This window comes from Furipterus horrens, unplaced genomic scaffold, assembly GCF_987537825.1.
Source record: "Furipterus horrens unplaced genomic scaffold, mFurHor1.1.pri manual_scaffold_4, whole genome shotgun sequence".
NCBI lineage: Eukaryota > Metazoa > Chordata > Mammalia > Chiroptera > Furipteridae > Furipterus > Furipterus horrens.
The window spans coordinates 138,580,834-138,599,813 of NW_028327174.1; the positions used below are offsets into that span (position 1 = coordinate 138,580,834).

The window sequence follows — 18,980 nt, forward strand, 5'->3', positions numbered from 1 at the left end:
AATGCTATTATCAGATTTGCCTTTTAAAAATGTTGCTCTGTAAAAAACAAATATCAAATAATTTAAAAAATAAAAATATCACTCTGGAGGTGGGTAGGAGTGGATATGAGACCTACACAGAGCATATCAACAGATCCATGAAAATTAATCAATCAGACTCTCTTTGGTCATCACTTCAACAGACACTAAGTTTCAAGAATAAAAAAGATATGTCTGATCCATGACCACAAGATCAGAAAACCAGAAAGCATCCTAGAGTATTAATCTAGTACGGGTTACTCTCAAAGTACCCTCAAAGCAATCCTCTCCACTGATTCTACTGGCTGGCCATGTATGTCGTTACTTGAAATCATCCTCTGTCCTGACCCAAGACAGATTTACTCCGGACAAGCACCCAGCAATCCATATGGATTGACCAGCTCCTGGAGTCAGAGAGACTGAGTCATCCAGGTATTCAGCAAACTATGAGTTTGGGAACATTCTTTGTGCTCTTCTGTTCCCTCAAACTGGGTGCCTCTCTATTTGCTAGATTCTTATGTCCCCTTCTCAAGGCCACTTGGCTTCTAAACAAGTGTACTTGACCAGCAGTGTCTTTCAAGAGCGCCAAAACCAGTGTCTGCTCTCAAGGCAAGAAATTCATGGAGGAACTAAATCATATCTATGCTAAACCAATGAAATACAGATTATACAAATTCTGTAGAATGACTATATGAACTTCTGTTTTGTTCTAGACTTTCTGGGTGACTTATTTGCATATGTATGTGGGCTGCTCATATACAATATAACTGCTTTTCTGAAATGAACCTAGGATTGCTTAGTGATGGCTTTTACTGTTCTCCTTGTCAGCAGATTTCTACTTAATTTCAATTAGCTGTAAAACTAACATGATGGTAGCTACACAGCATATTCAGCACTCTATTAAAAATGTATGATTTCTAAAAATTCAAATCTTCCCCAATTACCTCTTCCTGCAATCCTTTTTATTAAAATAAAAATAATTCTCGACGCCACAATTTGATTACTTTCTGAATTTCTGTTGTACCACTCTGAAAGCAAATGACCCTTTGTACCTGAATAAAGTTGAATCCATGCTTCTCAGAGGCAGTATCATCAACCTAAGGTACATAGGCTTAGGAAGCAGTCAGACTGGGGTTCTGATCCTGGTTCCATCCCATCCTAGATGAATGATGTATAACTTTGGGAAAGTTTTTTAAAACCTCTGGCTCTTGTGTTTTCCTGTATAAAATGAGGCTAACCTCCTATATTAGTTTTCTAGTGTTTCCATAACAAATTACCACAGATTAGTTAAAGCAAGAGAAATTTACTCGTTCATAGTTCATAACCCTGAAATCAAGGTGTCAGCAGGGTTGATTCTTTCCTTCCTTGCCTCATCTGCCTTCTGGTAGTGCCTGGCTTTACTCGGCTTGGGGCCAAGCTCTGCCTCCACCTTCATTCACACAGCTTCCTTCCCCAGGTCTGTCTTTGCATCTCATAAGGACACCAGTCCTTGGATTTAGGGCTTACACTAACTCCAGGATGACTTAATCCCAAGATCATTAAGTATATCTGAAAAATAAAAAATAAAAAAATAACAACCTATTTCCAAATAAAGTCACATTCTGAGGTTCTGGGTGGTCATGATTTTTGGGGGATATCCTAGTCAACGCACTATACCTACCTACGGCAGAATACCATTTCATTATACACTGGAACATGGATGGGTCCCCACTGAGATTCTGTACTACAGGAGACATTTAATCCCTTTTCTATGCTACGAGTTGTTCAACTGTGTTTTATTTTTGCAATCATATAAAATGGTTACTTTCAGGGATGACATCATGTGTATAACTAACACTGTACTGAAAACGCATAGGGCTCAACAAGTACTCTATTTTTCTTTCCCTCTCCTATGTTTATCATAGCCCTGCAATGAGTTACTAGCACAATTCATGTGCAAATCTCAAGAAAACAAAGAGCACTGCAAAGTTCTTCATAAAGATAGACAAATATTTCTTGCCCCTGTATAATGATTTCTTATGGTGAGGCAAGTGAGCAGTCCCCTTTTCAAAACTTGACTTATTACAGTTGTTTAAATACTAAGGAATACATACACAGTTAAGAGATCCTTGAACTTCTGTGGATTATAAAGGTCATGAAGAAGGCTCTGGGTAAAAATTAGAAACTTGACTTTTGCCATTTTTCACCTAATTTCCTAACCATTTGGTCCATTGTCAGTTAAATGCCCAGTTCCTATAGCTTACCACCACGTTTATTTTTAGATTTTCCTTCCTCACATAATCCCATCTCTGATGTAGTTTAAGAAGAAAAACAAAAATAGAAACATTATTCCCACATAGTTTGGTCATCTTCAAAACCGCAGTTGTGCTGTCCTAGGTAAACAAAAGGTTGAATGAAAATTCAGCCAACAGCAGGAGGCAGTAGAGAGCTAGTCAGCACAGCCTTACCCTTCACTGCTTCCTCTTACCCAACACCTTCCCTTTTCTTATCTCCTGGCCACTAATGCTCATTATCCAAGCACACTGTGGTTGGCGCAGTGCCTGGACCATCTTCCCTAGGACCGCCAAAGACACCAAGATCCCAACTTGAAACTCGCAAAGAAACGAATCTCAAGAGTAAGCAGTTTTCCAAATATTAATGCATTTCACTTACAGACATTCAGCCTTACTTCAAGTTTCTATACTCTAAGTCATGAACTGCTATACAGGAAGAGTGGGGAGGAGGATGTTACTATGCTGGCTGCTTTGCTCTGTCACACCTCATGCCTACAGAGCTTGTTCCAGTTCTGCCTGGTTCTCTTTTCAAGGTAGATCTCTGTTATCTCTACTGTAACTTCCTTCTCTTAGGGTCTAACACGCTAGCAGGAACAAATGCTGATCTTCGGTGTGCATGGAGAGGGCTCAGAATTAAAAACATCCCCCCAAAGACTTTGGTGATGCTGTATAAGAAAAACCCCCTGTATTTCAGAGCAATTATTCAACCTCCTATCTTTTCAAACTTTCTAGGAATTATTATTTCTTATCTTAATATTATTCTATTTCTTTGTTACCATCCTTTCAAAATTAAAGTACCATTACTAACATCTTGCAGCTATTCTGACATGATGTGCCACCCAAGCCATCCATACAATGTTGCTCAATAGATTCACCAGTCAGATGAAATATTACTGAGTCTTTCAGTCACTTCTATGGGAGCCTTAATAAGTACCCCCGCATCCCAAGTGAAAGTGCATACTTGAAGTCACTGAGGAAGCAGAAGTACACCAAACCTAAAATATCTCTCAGAAAAAAAAAAAAGTTATGTGAAGGAATACCCTGAATATGAGTGACCTCTTACCTGGATTGGGTTGAAGGTATTCAATCGTTTTAGTCATTATTTCCATCACAGCCCTGCTGGTGACATCCACTTTCTGAAAAGAGAAAATTAATATTCTAAATGACCAAAATCATTAGTTTTCAAAACTTAGTTTTTACTTGAGTAGATATACAACTACCAGCAATGCAACAGTCACAGCAAGTCCCGAGTGGAAGGTGAGGGGCCGCGGGGCTGGGAGAAGCAATGGTGGCTGTGCATCCACTGCACTCCATCCTGCTTGGAAAGCCTACTTCTCTGAAGAGGAAACTGGCCATTTCCTAAAAATTGTTTCAAAGTATATCTCATTGTCTTTCGGCAAAATAAGGTGGAGATGGTTTCCCTTTCCCATAAGACGCCTGAGATGATCTCTGAAAATGGTTCAGTTTTCAACTGACCCAGAAAAACCCACAAAATAACACAAATCAAGAATTTCAAATCTTCACGTTTAATTTAAGGACACCCATGAAAGTATGCATATCCAAAAACCCACTAAGTCTATGAAAGATGTCACTTCACAGAAGAAATTACATTATATGACAATGCTCTGTCATTACAAACGTGGAGTTAGTAGGTGTGCCCAGGCGAGACAGTGGGGCTGGGCGTAGGTTCTATGACCCAATGAGAGTGCTGAACTTTTTATGTAGACTTTCTGGTCATTGAGCTTATCCAGGTAAACAAAACCCCAGGCAGGCCCTGGATTTACAGAGCTCTCAGTGAGACTAACATGAGCTCTCCGTGCCACACTGAGATGATGCTTATCCGAACAGAGCAAATTGTTTCTAAGCCAGAAGAGATTGCACAGAAGAAAAGACACCCTAGAAGAAACAAAATTTATGGCCCAGGAATAAATTCAGCATAAAATAAATGTAAATCAAAGTTTAAAAAGTGGAGCTAATAAATCATATTTTGCCCCAGAGGCATTTACTAAATGTCTGCAGTGGGCCAGCTCTGGTGACAAGTTCCAATGCCCTAAAGAAAGAAAAATGCAGCATCAACTCTGCTTACTCAAGGAAGAGACAAAGTTTTTATTTAACTTTCAAGAACATTGTAAGTGTATAAAAATCTTGCTCAAACACTTCTAATCCATCTTTGAACTTTTGGTTAATTCTAAATAAAAGTCTTAGTGCTACAGTCCATCCCTGCACAACTGTGAATGGTCCATATTTGCATCCAATAGGTCACCATGTCCTCTCTGTGCTGAAGGGGCTGTTCACTGCGGTTATGTCCTCCCTACATTTCCCCATGAAGTTCCTTTTTTACCAACCTGTCTGTCCATTCTTTCACTCTAAAGGGTAAAGGACTAGTGAAAATAAGTGCATCCTCCTCTCCAAGATATGTGCATATAATATATGACATATGTATGAGTGAGAGGAATTCATTTTGAAGGTAGAATTTCAGGTATCAAGTTCATGGAGAATTTTTGTTTTGTTTTAACTGGAGCTCAAGGGCTCTTCCCTCAATTGCAGAAAAGTTTTTCAATAGCCTACTGCACTTACTTATAAAATCATCCTTTGATGGATGTGGTAAGTCTCCTTCTCTTTCACAATCAGGAACCAAGCTATAATCCATCAGAAGATTTTATCTTTTAGTTTGGTTTTTCAATACTTAATGATTTCCCACTCAATGGCAGTCATATAACTGTGTAAGAAGTTTGCTATTACCATCACTGATAGAGGAAAACACTTCTTCCTGTGAGGTCATCATGGCAGGAAATTACATTAAAAACACTCCTACTTAAAAAAAAAAAACTCCTACTTAAAAGATGCCTACCTTCATATGAACCCTGTACCATGTCCTCTTGGTATAGCTGAGTTTGTAAGATGTCTTAGATTTGAATATGTACTAAATAGTATTTAGTTCTGAAAGTGAATAGTGATCCCCTAGAGTTGTGTAATGCAGGACTCACACATCATACACGGAGGTCCCAGAAATATCAGCACAAAGCCAACTAAACTCTATATGTTCAATGTTATGGAAATGAATTCAAAGTTGGTATATGAAACAAATGTGCTCAAAGTCCAGGTTACATGTGTGATGGGAGGAAAATGCATAATCCTACAGACTATATGACAAGGGTTAAGGAATTAGATGTCAAATGTATCCAAAGGTCCTGTGCAGTATGACGGGAAGAAAGTAATTTTCAAGGTCAAGGTTTCTAAGAGAGTGCCAGAACTGTTCAATGACCATTCTGATATTCTGAACTTACCTAATGTTAGAAGGCTAACCAATTTCTAATTTTCCCTTATCACTGTACTCAAAAACAATTATAATCACCACCATCACAAAATGTTCTCTATTTGTCATAAATTGTTCCAAAGGCTTTAAATATCTTTACACATTTAATCCTCAAAAGCCCTATGAAATAGATACAGAGAGGATAAGAAGCCCTATGAAATAGATACAGAGAGGATAAGAAACTTGCCCAGTTCTGGCTCTCGAGCCTATGTTCTTAATCACTACTTCTTGAAAGCATATGTTCCTCATAAAAAGACAGGCAACAGGAATATCTCCCAACCTGAAGACAACAGGTCAGAGCCAGGAGGCTCTTGGTATCACCCTCCAGGTGAGGTGTGGGGACCCGGCAGTGGCCAACCACATAGCACAAGGAGGAAAACACTTGTCACCCCATCTGCTGCTTTTGTTTTAAAAATCCTCAAAGTCTGGAAACTTCATCTACAAGAACTATTCACCCCCAAGCCTCTGTGCAAGGGAGGCTCTCCCACACACACTCAGTTACACAGGCTTCTCTACAGAAGCTGATGCCAGCGACTGAATCCTCAATGGTTCACAAAGAGGTTACCAAGGAAGGCATGAAAAGTGGTTCTCATTTTGGCTATGGAATCCCCTCTCTCCTCTGGGCTCTGTAAATAGACAGCCGAATTACTCAGGCTCCATAAAGAAAAGCTACTACCTTGGCTAAAGCCAGTGGCCTCAGGGGAGGCACAGACACACTGGAGATACCAATAATGAGCATTAAGTTTGGTCCCCAGAGTAGAATTCAGCAGATGGAAGTAGGAATTAAAACAACTTCAGCATCCCCAGTGATTTGCTGGAAATCTCCCAGGAAGGAGCCCACACCAACCCAGATCTTTACAGACTCTGTGCCCAATGAGGCAGACTCCTAGTTATCTATTCTAGACATCGCTATAGTACAAGCTCCAGCTTAAGCTTTTTTGATCAGAGCGTAAAATAACCTTCACTTGAAATTTACATCTGAAAACAAGTGTATCCAATATAATTAGTTGTATACAGTATTATCACGACATACCCCAAACAGGGAACAGCTCTCAGAAAATTCATTTACCAGGATCTTGCTTTTGATTTTTCTCTAAGAGATAAGCACTTGACAGAGTTAATAAACACAGCAGGAAAAGGACTCATGGACACGGACAACAGTGTGGTGAATGCTGGGGGAGGGAGTATAAGGGGACTAAATGGTAATGGGAAAATACATACAATAAAGATTAAACCTAAAAAGGAAGTTGAAAACGATGGAGCAGCAAGCATGGCTACAAAGTTCTAAGCAGACTAACAACCTGGAAGTTTGACATCAAAAAGTAAAGTAAGTAAAGGGAGCCCAATATATGGTGACAGAAGATGATTTTTTTTTAAAGTAAACTAAAAACCATTTACCACACACACACACACACACACACACACACACACCCAGAAGGAGACCAGAACAGAATCTACTCCAAAGCCTTAATTTGTTAAATATGCAAGTCAAGTCTGAACCTAGAGAGGGAAAATGAACTTCCTGAGGTCACAGGACTAGTGTGGCTATGATGGGAAGAAAAGGCACTCTAAAGGTCAGGGATCAGAGGGTTTCTAAGAAAGAGTGCTAGAGGAACTGAACTGTCCCATGACCATCTGCGGTAGGATGCTGGCCAATTTCTAACTTTTCATCTCTGGGACTTTTTTTGCTAAACTAACCTACACTGTGTCAGTCAGTGTCAGGCGGAGGGCCAATACCCTAGGAGAACGTTCAATATGCCTTGTTAGGCACTTACTAGAAAAGCTATTTATAAACTCAATCTGGCAATGTCCACCACATATTCTTTTATTAACAGCCTTGGTATAATTCACATGAACTAAGATTTCCACTTAAATAATTTATTATAACTGGCAAGAGATTTTTTTCCCCATTTGAGAGTAGCACAGTTTAACTCTGAACTTAACAACACATAGCTAATGCTTTCCTCAATGCCCAACGTTTCCTACTACTTGAAAATAGGTTTTGATGTGTCTTAAATTACAACTTCTATTCCATGAACTCCTGAGCCTCAATTTCTTTAACTAATCTTGTCTGGATAGGGGTAGAAAACCATAAAAGAAGGCTGTTTAAAGGAAGTAAACCTTTAAATATATACAAATGTGTGCATGTTTCCAGGAAATAAAAACTCTACATTGAATAATTTTCTCCTTGAAGGTAAAAGGGTAGGCATCTATTCTTCTGGTCTGTTTTTATTCAATTTTCTCAATACTAACATTTTAGCAGCTGTCAATACAGTTGACCCTTGAGCAACATAGGGGTTAGGGCTGCCGACCCCCTACACAGTCAAAAACCACGTATAACTTTTGACTTCTTAAGACTTAACTTGTCCCTCAGTAGCCATGAAGAATTAGTTTGGATAGAAGGATCTAACCCCTCTCCACCCAATGGCAAATGAAGTGTATGAAGATAAGGACAACAGATATTCTGTCAGCCTTCCCCACACCCCACTCTACAAACAATCCCTCTTTCTCAGTCTCATACAGATGGGCATTCTTTCTATTCCTTCTCAACATCCTGATTTTCTTAAACATCGAAGCTACCCCTTAAGGAGAATTCCTTCCTTATTAAAATGGCCTATAATCACATTTCCAACCTTAAAACCCCTCTGGTTTCAGCAGACAGGATTTCCCAGGATACTTTTCAGGCTGTAAAAAGAGATATTATACCCCTTGGCTTGGACTTCTGCATTACCCATAAATGCCAAGATAAAACTTCAGGGTTTAGCTCAGGTGCACTCTCCTCTAAGACGCTTCCCCTGATCTACCTGTCCTGAGCTAGTTCTTGCATGGAAATCAGACCCAGGACACCAAGCACTACGTCCTACAAGCCACTGATTTACACGATGACTCTTCCATTAGAATTGGAAGCTCCTTGAAGGTAGGAACTGTGCCTTAACCATCTTTGTATTCTTGGTTTCCAGCATAATGCCTGGCATGTGGAGGCATTTACAGATATTCCACATGAATTAATGAACATAACTACACACATAAAAACACAGAATCACTGTGGCAGCTGATGGAAATTTGAGAAAGTACAAGAGGTCCCTCCAATTCTAGAATTTCCTCTACAAAAAACCTGTAGCTTTTCAAGGAACAAATCCACACAATGTCTGTGCCATGATAAAAATTGTCTGCGTTTAATGAACCTTGTAAGCAACAGATACCATTAAGAATGAACACAGGAACAATCCCAGGCAAGGCACGGAAGAGGAGAAGAAGGTTGTGGGGAGGGTTCCTGCAGAGACAGCGCGGCAGCAGGCATTCCGCCCGATCAGCTCTGGCAGGTGACGGCTGCAAGGACTGACAGACACCCAGTAAATTCACTGCACCTTATTAGCAAGGGAGTGGCTGGGGTGGCTGATTAGAGAAACAGCCTCTAGGAATACCCACTTCTCTGTCCTGGGTAGTGCTGCTTGGTGCAAACCTCTAATTTATTTCATTTTGTTGTCTAATTGCACCTCTGAGAATATAGATGAACAAAGGTCTCTCTACTCCAAATCCCTGATGATCAGAAAACTGACTGTGGAAGGGTGATTCTTCTCTGGCTTGGGAATATTGAGCTAAAATACTTCAGTGAGTAATAAACATGTTAACAGAGGAGAAACTGTTACAGAATGTGGGTCCTCAAAAATCCCCAGAGCCTGCGGGCTTGGGGATGAAGAAAAGGGAACAACTTTTAAGATACCTTTGCATGACTATGGCTAGTAGCTAGGGTCTTAGTTATGCAAATTATTTTGGTTCTTCCAAAGCCCCAAGGAGATGGGAGGGGTTTTGACCATGGAATGGTGCAGAAAGAGCACTGAGCCTGTGCAAGGTTCTGTGAATGGTCAGAACTGGTTACCACACCCACTGTGTCACAGGACTCAGTCAGGGGTTTAAAAGCAGGCGGCAGGCATTTTGGCTAATACAGTGGTTCTCAACCTTCCTAATACCGCGACCCTTTAATACAGTTCCTCATGTTGTGGTGACCCCCAACCATAAAATTATTTTCGTTGCTACTTCATAACTGTAATTTTGCTACTGTTATGAATGTAAATATCTGATATGCAGGATGTATTTTCATTGTCACAAATTGAACATAATTAAAACATAGTGATTAATCGCAAAAACAATATGTAATTATATATGTGTTTTCCGATGGTCTTAGGCGACCCACAGGTTGAGAAACACTGGACTAACAGGAGGAAAGAAGGAGGGCAGAAAAGGATACCATGCGATTTTGAAAGGGCAAAGAGAGAATCATGTGTGATCCAGTGCAACACGGCACGTGTTTTCCTGGACTGTTATATGGAGGCTGATGACATCGTACCCCAGATCCTAAAAGACAGGATCTGACAGATCAGACATCGTCGTCGTCGGCAGCCGTCCGTCTCGAGAGAGGATGGTGTAGCTTCTTAAGAGTCTATCTGCACCTCCGAGAATGGCTGTGCAGTCCGACTCGGGAGTGACATGGTATCTGTCTCCTCCCGTGTTGAATCGACATCTTGCGATGACACTGAAGCTACAGAGCCTGGGCAGGCAGAGCTGACAGATAAGGGATGGGGGAACTTCTGGGAATGTTTTTGGCTTCTAGGCTTTTGGGGAGCAAGGGAAGTGCTGGGTCCCGTGGGAGAACAGGGCTCTGAGCTGAAGTGCTCACTGTCCTCCCCAGGTTGGAATATTGTAAATAAAGACCTGTTTTCCTCAACACTAGTTGTTGGGTTTTACACCAAGGCGCCACGTGAAAGAACCCCCTTTCTCTCTGTAACAAAAATACTTGCTATTCTAAACCCAAAGTATGTGCTTTCTAATTGCCACAGAAATCTTTACCTTCATGGCAAATTTAGCATGGGTAAAAAGTACAAACTTTCCAATAGAGCCACAGATAAAACAAAGGATGTGTGAATAAAATAGAATAAAATGAATTTCCACACTGCAATGAAATCTAAATCTCTCAATTTACCTAGGCATAAACCCAAATACAAAACCACAGTTGTGTTCTTTAAAGAATAACCAAGAGTTTACCTTATTGCAGAAATATCTTGATGTTGAAATAAATTCTCCAGAAACTTACTATTTTTCTAGGAAATAGGAGAAATAAATCTTACTTCAGACTAAGAGGGATGTCTCTGGGTCTTTACCTGAAGTAAAATATTTTCAAGATTCTCTTTTATTTCAATGAGTTGGCAACATGGGAATGGATTCAAAACCTTAGTTAGTTGTTCAGATATAAACTTTACTCTGTTCTCCAAATTTCTTACTCTTTTTTAGTCTCATTTAAGGCACAAAAAATTAGTCTTAGCTTAGGCAGTGAGTTCACTATCTAGTTTATTACCTTCATCCTGGCAGAGGAAGAAAGCAGAACTCAGATTCTGACTCCTTAGTTCTAAATTCCTAAATACCTTCCCCATCTGTCATTAATGACACGGCCCTGGCCAAGTGGCATACTTTAAATTCCCTCCAGGGTGGGGGCGGAGGGAGACATCAAAGGATGAGGGAGGATTAAGGAAGATCCAATGTAGAAAGAGGTTGGTGCAAATTAACAGACCTACAGGGTTGCTCATAATGAGTGTGGAGCTCCAACACTGCAAGGAGTGAAGTCAAATGCAAGTCATTCTGCACTTACATGTCTGGAGACTCTAGAAGAATGGGTAGAATACTGTTTCCTGGTCTATGAATAGCCATGGCTACCAGCTTCGGTTGATGATCAGGTGGTAATTAGAGCTGCTCAGGGATGAGAAATAGGGACCAACGCAGAGACTGCAGCCCAGTGGGGGCAAGTGCCTGCCAGGCTTTCGATGTAAGAGCGTGGCTTCCCAGATTTCTGGTTGGGACTGAAGACTCTCATTAAATCTCCTCTCCCTTGGGAACCTATCCTATCAGTGACGTCCATCTCAAGAATTCAGAATGATCAGCTAGGTAAGCACTACAGTGTCATTTTATGAGACTACTGTCTCTTGGCAACTCATCCTTTTATTTTAGGAACTCCAATGGGTCCTGTTCTCTTGTGTGCTGTTTCCTGCACCAGAAATGCATGAGGCCCTGCTGACTCTCACTCATCCTCCACGTCTTCATGTAGCTACCAGGGAAGTCTTCCCTGACTCCCCTTTGTGGGTGTGTTTCCTCTCTCCTAAACTTCTCCAGTGCCATGATTCACCCCCCTTGCCACGACAGTTGGTGATTGTCCAAACTCTTCCTTCCCCACTAGACTAAGAACGTCATGCAGTCAGGAACCTTGTCTATCCTGTTCACTGCCATGTACTCCATGCCTGGCTCACAGGAAGCATGAAACAAGAATCTGTTGAATACACCAATGAACTCATAAGAAGAAAAACTGAAAAAATACATGGCAGAGTATATCCAGAAATTTTTTTTGGTTTGACTCGTCCAACAAAGAGTAAAAACATCAAAACTGAGGCTGCCCACTGGAACTAATATGGACTAACTAAAAATATGATTTCTAGGTATTATAAGTTTTTGGCATCCTTTCTGTTCAAGTACGGGGTTTGTATTCCCAGATCCTTTACCCACCTCCAATTTAACACCTAAAATAATTCTTTGCACAACGCAATACACACTTTTCACCATAAGCCTAAGTATGACTTGCTAAAAATAATATCAAAGTGAAAGAAAAGAGAAAAAATGGCACATGTCACAAGAAAAACGAAATGAGATATTAGTTCACCACCTCCAGGTTCACTTATTAAGAACCTACTGTTAGGCAGAATAGTAGAGTATTGATACTACTTTTAATCATTAATAAAAGTCCCCTAAGAAGGGATTAATATTCTTACATTTATAAAAACCTGGAGGCTCCAAGCAATAAACTGACTTGTACAAGAAGCAGGGGGATAGGAACTGGAGCAAAGGTCAGGAAGGCCCCACACCTGCTATCTCTCTGTGACACCCTGCTGCCTCTGGCTGGCACGGTCCTATAAGGAAAGTCTTCTAAAGCCAGAAAGTGCTCAAACTCTCCCCAAAACATGTAAGACATAACTTCCCCACATTCTCTTTTCTTTCTACTTCACCACAACTCAGTGCCAGCTCCACATTGTCCCAGTCTGGAAAAGTGATGATAAATCCACAAGGAAAAGCACATGATGGCATTTCACCTTCACTGACGTTTTGTTCTTGGGATAGTACAAAGGGAAGACAGGATGCTTTACATGTTGTGTTTAAAAACAGACACTTAAAAAAAGAGCACTTTTAAGAATAACAAAATGTATTCTCAAGGTACCAGAGGAAAAGATTTTTCCTTTTCCTTTCTCCCCTTTCCTCTTAGTATACAGGGCAATTTACAACAAAGGGAACTCTATCTGGTGAAGACTTACCCTCTCCATCTCCTTGAAGTCATCGTCTAACTTGGTTCCTTCAGCTCCTCCAACCTTCTCACTCACTTTCTGTGAAAAATAACAAAAAATATTATTATGAAGTTTCCTTTAAAATATGTCACAAGTTTTAAGCACTTTCGCAAACACCGTCTGACACAGGTGGGCAGCCCCGCTTTCACTGTGGCTCAGAGGGTTTAAATAATTACCTGGTAGATTTTGAAAAAAGAATTCAAATACTCTTGCATCTTCTGATTTTAACCCCACTGCTCTTTCCATTATATAAATCATTATATAACCAGTCACTACCATTTTCCTTTAGAAAGTGCTGAGGGCCAACAGCATCATCTCTGATAATGGATCTAAAATGCTACCTAGATAGAAAATTGCCACTCCTAACTATTCCCCAAGGGCTATTGAAGAGATAATCACAAACACCTATCAAACTGGTAAGAAAAAAAAATCAGCTCAGTTGATCTTCACATAAAAAGACTTGAACAGTAGTCTTATAAAGCTCCCTGTAGCTGTCTACATTCTTACATACATAAGATAAACTATACGGAAAGATGTTGAGGGTATTTCTGTACTCCCAATGTGAATTCCCATTATCATACATTTTATATTCATCAATTTATACATGCAAATGGTCATTTTCCACATGTAGAATTCATGTTCATAAAAAATTTGATACTGTGTTATGTTCTGAAATAAAGATTCAAATTAAGTCTAATAAAAGTTTATGAAGAAATCAAAAGAAAAATACTTTGGTTTCATCAAAGACAGGGATATTAAGTGCTAATGACACAAGAATTCCCTTCTTCTTAAAATACTCTCATTGAAAAGGTATTTAGATGCTTTTCAATAAGACATTACTATACGAGAGGAGTTACCATCCACAGATATCAAAGTATGACTTTCCATTTCCTTTAATAACCACTGAGCTGAGGGTTTTGCAAAGATTCCCACCATAACTAGACCTGTAGCTACCTCAGTAACCACCTGTGTATTCCCCTAAGTTTGGTTTGCCTTCTTCACAAAGGGCCCCTGGATGCATGGCTCTGTCTCCTGGCCATGGAAATTCTGATATGCCCTTGTTGGGGGCTGAGGTGTATTCCTTTCCCTCCCTTTTTCTGTCCTTAGCTCCAGCTTTCTGCCATCAGGAAAACCTTTAGAAGAGATCATTCCTGGAGAAACCAAGAGTCTGAATTCTATCACCACTCTGGCCCTGTATACAAGAGACCATTCATTTCATCCCAGCAGCAATAAATAGGAAGAATATGCTATGATGAAAGGCCACAGCATGGACTGATTTCTCTACTCTTTGCTAAGTACACCGAGTAATTATGAAAATTAAATGGCATAATAAATGTAAGAACCTGTGTCTAAATCTATAGAATATGCAGTATACCCTACTTCCTGTCTCTCGCCAACCAAATGTATAGCTGCTTGCAGTATCCTGGTCTCTGTCAGCCATTTATTTAACTCTGATTTCATACCTTGAGAAAAATCTAGCAATTTCATTAACATAAGACACTCTTAAATAGATAAAGGCCAACAATTAAAAGTAAAAGTTTAATATAAACAATGTTAAGTACTTTAATTTGTGTAACTGACACATACTTTCACTTTCAACTTACCATCTATGTCCCACAAGTACTTTGAAAAACAGGTATTACTATGTTTCAGCCGATTAAACTGAGAGTTACATAAATTAGATTGTCTATCCATGGTAAAGACCTTTAGCTAGGAAGAGGGGGAAGCATCACCTGAATGCAATTTTCCCAAACCAAACCCTGGGCTTCACAGCCACACCACCACTTTAAGAGCTGTCCATGGTACTGGTCATCTCTGTCTGAAGTTCCATTAGGTTCAGATGGTCAGAGGTAGATTTACCTAGTGTTAACACTTGGTCCTTGACATTGGCTCTCTCAGTTAACCTGTATCCTGGGTGATGCTATTGATTATTTCAACAGGATGCACAGATTCAGGCTTCTTTTGGCATTACTGCCGTCTAGTCGAAGGCCTGCACCAGCTGTGATCTGGCCGACAGTCAGCTTCTTTGCCTGATTTCTTAAAGATGTTTACCAAAATGGAATTGGGCTTGGGAGGCCATATAACCCAGTTAAAAACCTCCCAGTGGGAGTCTGTGTGCCAGTCATTTGACCTGCATTCTCAGGTTTTAGTTACAGAAAATCAGGAATCAAAGGGGCCTTAAAAATTATCAAATTTTCTCTATTAACAAACAAATTTTTACTGTGATCGTTCACATTGATCTTTTACATTGATTCCCTTCCTTTCACTTTGCTCAGTGATGACTGTTTTAGCTCACACTGCCACCTCTCTTGTGTTTTAACCTTGGAGTATATAGTTTTTTAGTTAAATTTGGGCTCAGAAACTAATCTGGCCAAACTCCTACACCATAAAGAAATACATGTTACACAACCCCAAATTAACTGTCTCTCAGATCTATCTGACTGATTCCAGTGTCAGGGAACTCAGTATACTTCAAGGTCTCATTTTGGTTAGAGGATCATTATCAACAGATTCCTCCTATGACTTATGAATGAGATTTAATTTTTATTTGCAAAATTGTCACAAAAATACATAGCTGAAAATGTCTCCATTTGTAGTAACATTAGAGAATCTTGTTAACCTTGAGTTAATCACATTTTGACCATTTCTAGGGAATAAAGTATGGCCTTCAGCAAAACCACAAGGGCTAAATCAGTTTCAATCCCATACTGCTCAACTGAGAGTGATTTCAATTTCCCCACTTTTTTTTTTTCCATCAGCAGGTTAGAACCATGGTTGCTGGTTCTCTGTATCAAACAGGATAGGAAATGGGATTACTTTGCCCATTAATAATTTAGAACTAGTGCCGGGAACTCACACTCAGGCCAATCCATCCGTCTATTGGCTTGAACTATTTGGCTTAAGTAGTGTGTGTGTGTGTCAGAGAGAGTGAGAGAGTGAGTGAGGGAGAGAGAATGAGAACATAAATCTCTTTCTCTTCTTAATAAAAGCTGACATTTGAGCTGCTCTCAGAGAAACAGTTCAGCAAACATATGAATGAGGTTCCTAGATACAGGTATACTAACTTGATTGATTGACGGATACAAAAATTTCTTATCTAATTAGAGTCTTGTGAAAATAAAGAGTATTCAACATGACATTGACACTGTTCTCTGGACTACTGTTTTTTCAAGTCACAAAGGACCTAACTATATCAACGTATCTAATTAAACAATGGGTTAAAAAACAACTGACTGATTCCTTAGGAGTATGCCACATATTTTTTCCTCCTGTTTTTTAAATAGCATTACTAAAACTTCTATGTATAAAAGTCACGGTAAGGAATACAGGCTCCCCAAGCCCATCTGGCCAAAATAAGTTTTGTTTTCCCTACCCAGTACTATTTATTTAAGAATAGTTTTGCCCTATTTTCCAGTGAGGTGATTCCTGAAACCAAGATTTCATAGTATTGAATATTTTATGTTGCTGTGCAGTATATTGGGCTAATATGCTTTTATCACTTGAGAAACTGAGTCCCTTTTTTAAAACAAAAATAAGCAAGTTATTTGAATTTTAAAAGTACAAATGAATTAATATGCCCCCATACCCTCCAAAAAAAGTTCTATTTTCAAATTCTTTGATTTTACTCATTTAGCACAACACTGACAGCTTATGCTTCTAATCTTCTCTTCTCTTACATTCTACATGTAATCTGCATTCCAACCAAACCCAAAATCTCATCTTCCTCTAACTTATTCTTCACTGTATTCCCCACAGCAGGTACTCAGTAAAGATTTGTGGAACTGGACCACAGGGTACTTCTGTAAATATTAATGCTAAGATGACTGAGAGGAGGCATTAAGTGAGACTGATCACCTCACTCTGGGATGGTCTTTCAAAAAGGTACAACTTTTCAAAAACATAAATAACATAGTCAATTCATGTTTCAAGTTAAAAGTCTTAATTCTGAGTCTGCAGTAGTGTTGCATCATGCTGACTACTTTTCTTTATACACCAAATGAGAAGGGGAACCAGTAGCAAAAGACAGCTTAAATAAATGACCGCTGTTCCCAGCCCAAAGGATGCTGCGCTGCTCTCCCACAATGACTCATCCTCCCCTCAGTAACTGTCACCTCTCAGCAAGAGACACTCCATCCTCTAGGTACAGCTCTGATTCTTCTCTGCACTGCATTTCAATTATTAAACACTGACTTTCATAAAGGTCTTCCTGAAAAATCACATTATCAGTAAACTTCAACAGATGAGAACAAATTCATTCAGACCCTACACACCTGTAAAGTTATGTACCCCCTACCATCCCTGTTTTTGTTCAGCTTTATCTCTATAAACAGTCGGGTTTCCTCAGCATCCACCAAAAGTGTTTATTTCCTCTGCCCTGGACCTGGACCTCCTTCCCTTTTTTATTTTTCAAATCCTACCAATTATCTAAAATGCTCACCAAGAGTTCACCTTTCCCATTACTTGAACACCCACCCTAGATGGCTATCAGACTCCCTTTGCGCTCTCAACAAAACACGTGATCTTTTGGACTACTTGGAACTTGCCATCTGAGTAAATTGCTGGGGACCTTTGTTCATATGAATGATCATATGTTAATAGAGGCAATCATATCACAAGCTCTTTGAAAACTTCTGAGACTGAATTACTGAACATTATGCTTGCAGAGCAGATACTTAATTCAGTTGAAAATGAATTATCTCTTTCTTTTCACCCTTGCTTCCATGCCTCTGTATCTATTTTGCTCATTTGTTTGCTTTGTTCATTAGGTTCCTCTTATAGGTGAAGATCATATGGTATTTGTCTTTTACCCCCTGGCTTATTTCACTTAACATAAGGAACATGTATGAATGACCCATGGGCATGGACTACGGGGTGGGGATTGACTGTGGGAGTGGGGGTGGGCGTGGCAGTGGAGAGCAATGAGGAAAAAATTGGGACAACTGTAAGAGAACAACAATAAAATATTTTTTTTAAAGAATCATCTCAGTGAATTATCTAAAACCAAAAAATTACACTGGTTTTATGTCTCCTCAGAGTTTAATATCCACTCTAAAGTGTAATATCTCTTCCTCCATCAGCAATAGGCAAAACATTAAAAAATTCAATAAACTATATCTAATATTTTATTTGTAGCCAAAGTTAATGAAAATTCTCTTAACTGTAATCATTCTATATTCATACACACAATTACTTTTAGTACAATTAAGAGTAATGATATACATTCTTCCCATTAATCATGGTTCTAAATATGTATGTTTTAGTTTGCATGTATATACACATATGTGTATCATGCACATGGGTAAACATGTCTGTGGGTATATATACCCACACACATATGATAGTATGATAATTTTTCCAAAGTGCTTTTTATTTTTTTTATCATAACTGTGCAATATAAAATAACCATGAGTTATGTCTTAAGTTGATAAAAATAAATTAAGACTAAACATTATAGAAGGAATAAAGCAATATGAATAAAATTATTTGTAATGTGCAATCCTCTTAATCAACAATTCTATATTTTGAAATTTATATTAGATATAGGTATTTTATTGCAGTGATTCACATATGTACACAATATGCATTATGCAATGTATATTCATTTGACACACGATAATCTTTTTATTAAATATATAAATATGTTTAGATAGACTTTAGTTTTGAGGGAAGTTTTAGGTTCATAACAATATTGAGTGAAAAGTGCAGAGAATCCCCATATACTCCCTGTCCTACACATGAACTTCTCCACTATCAATGTCCTCAGTGGTACATTTGTTACAATAGATGAGCCTACATTGACCCTGTCAACCAAAGTGCTTTTTAAAAGTCATCAAAAATAATTTTATTAAGTACTGTACTATGTATTTATTCATATTAAAATAGTTACTTTAATTAACACTCCATAAGTTAAACATAGCTAATCTTTAAGAGCAGAAAGTAGAATTCATACATTATCCTGCCCATGTGCACCATAGAACAATCCACAAGGTTATA

At 39.0% G+C, this 18,980-nt stretch overlaps 1 protein-coding gene across 1 annotated transcript in view; it reads right to left on the reverse strand.

Annotated features, from left to right (window-relative positions):
• The window catches only part of SH3GL2 (SH3 domain containing GRB2 like 2, endophilin A1), a 195,727-nt gene that overhangs the window by 30,416 nt on the left and 146,331 nt on the right, over nt 1-18,980 (reverse strand). Inside the window, exons 2-3 of the mRNA XM_090274076.1 lie at nt 12,957-13,025; nt 3,355-3,427 (exon numbers count right to left, since the gene is read on the reverse strand). Of these exons, the coding sequence (XP_090130202.1) occupies nt 3,355-3,427; nt 12,957-13,025 (142 nt within the window). The remainder of the gene's footprint in view (nt 1-3,354; nt 3,428-12,956; nt 13,026-18,980) is intronic.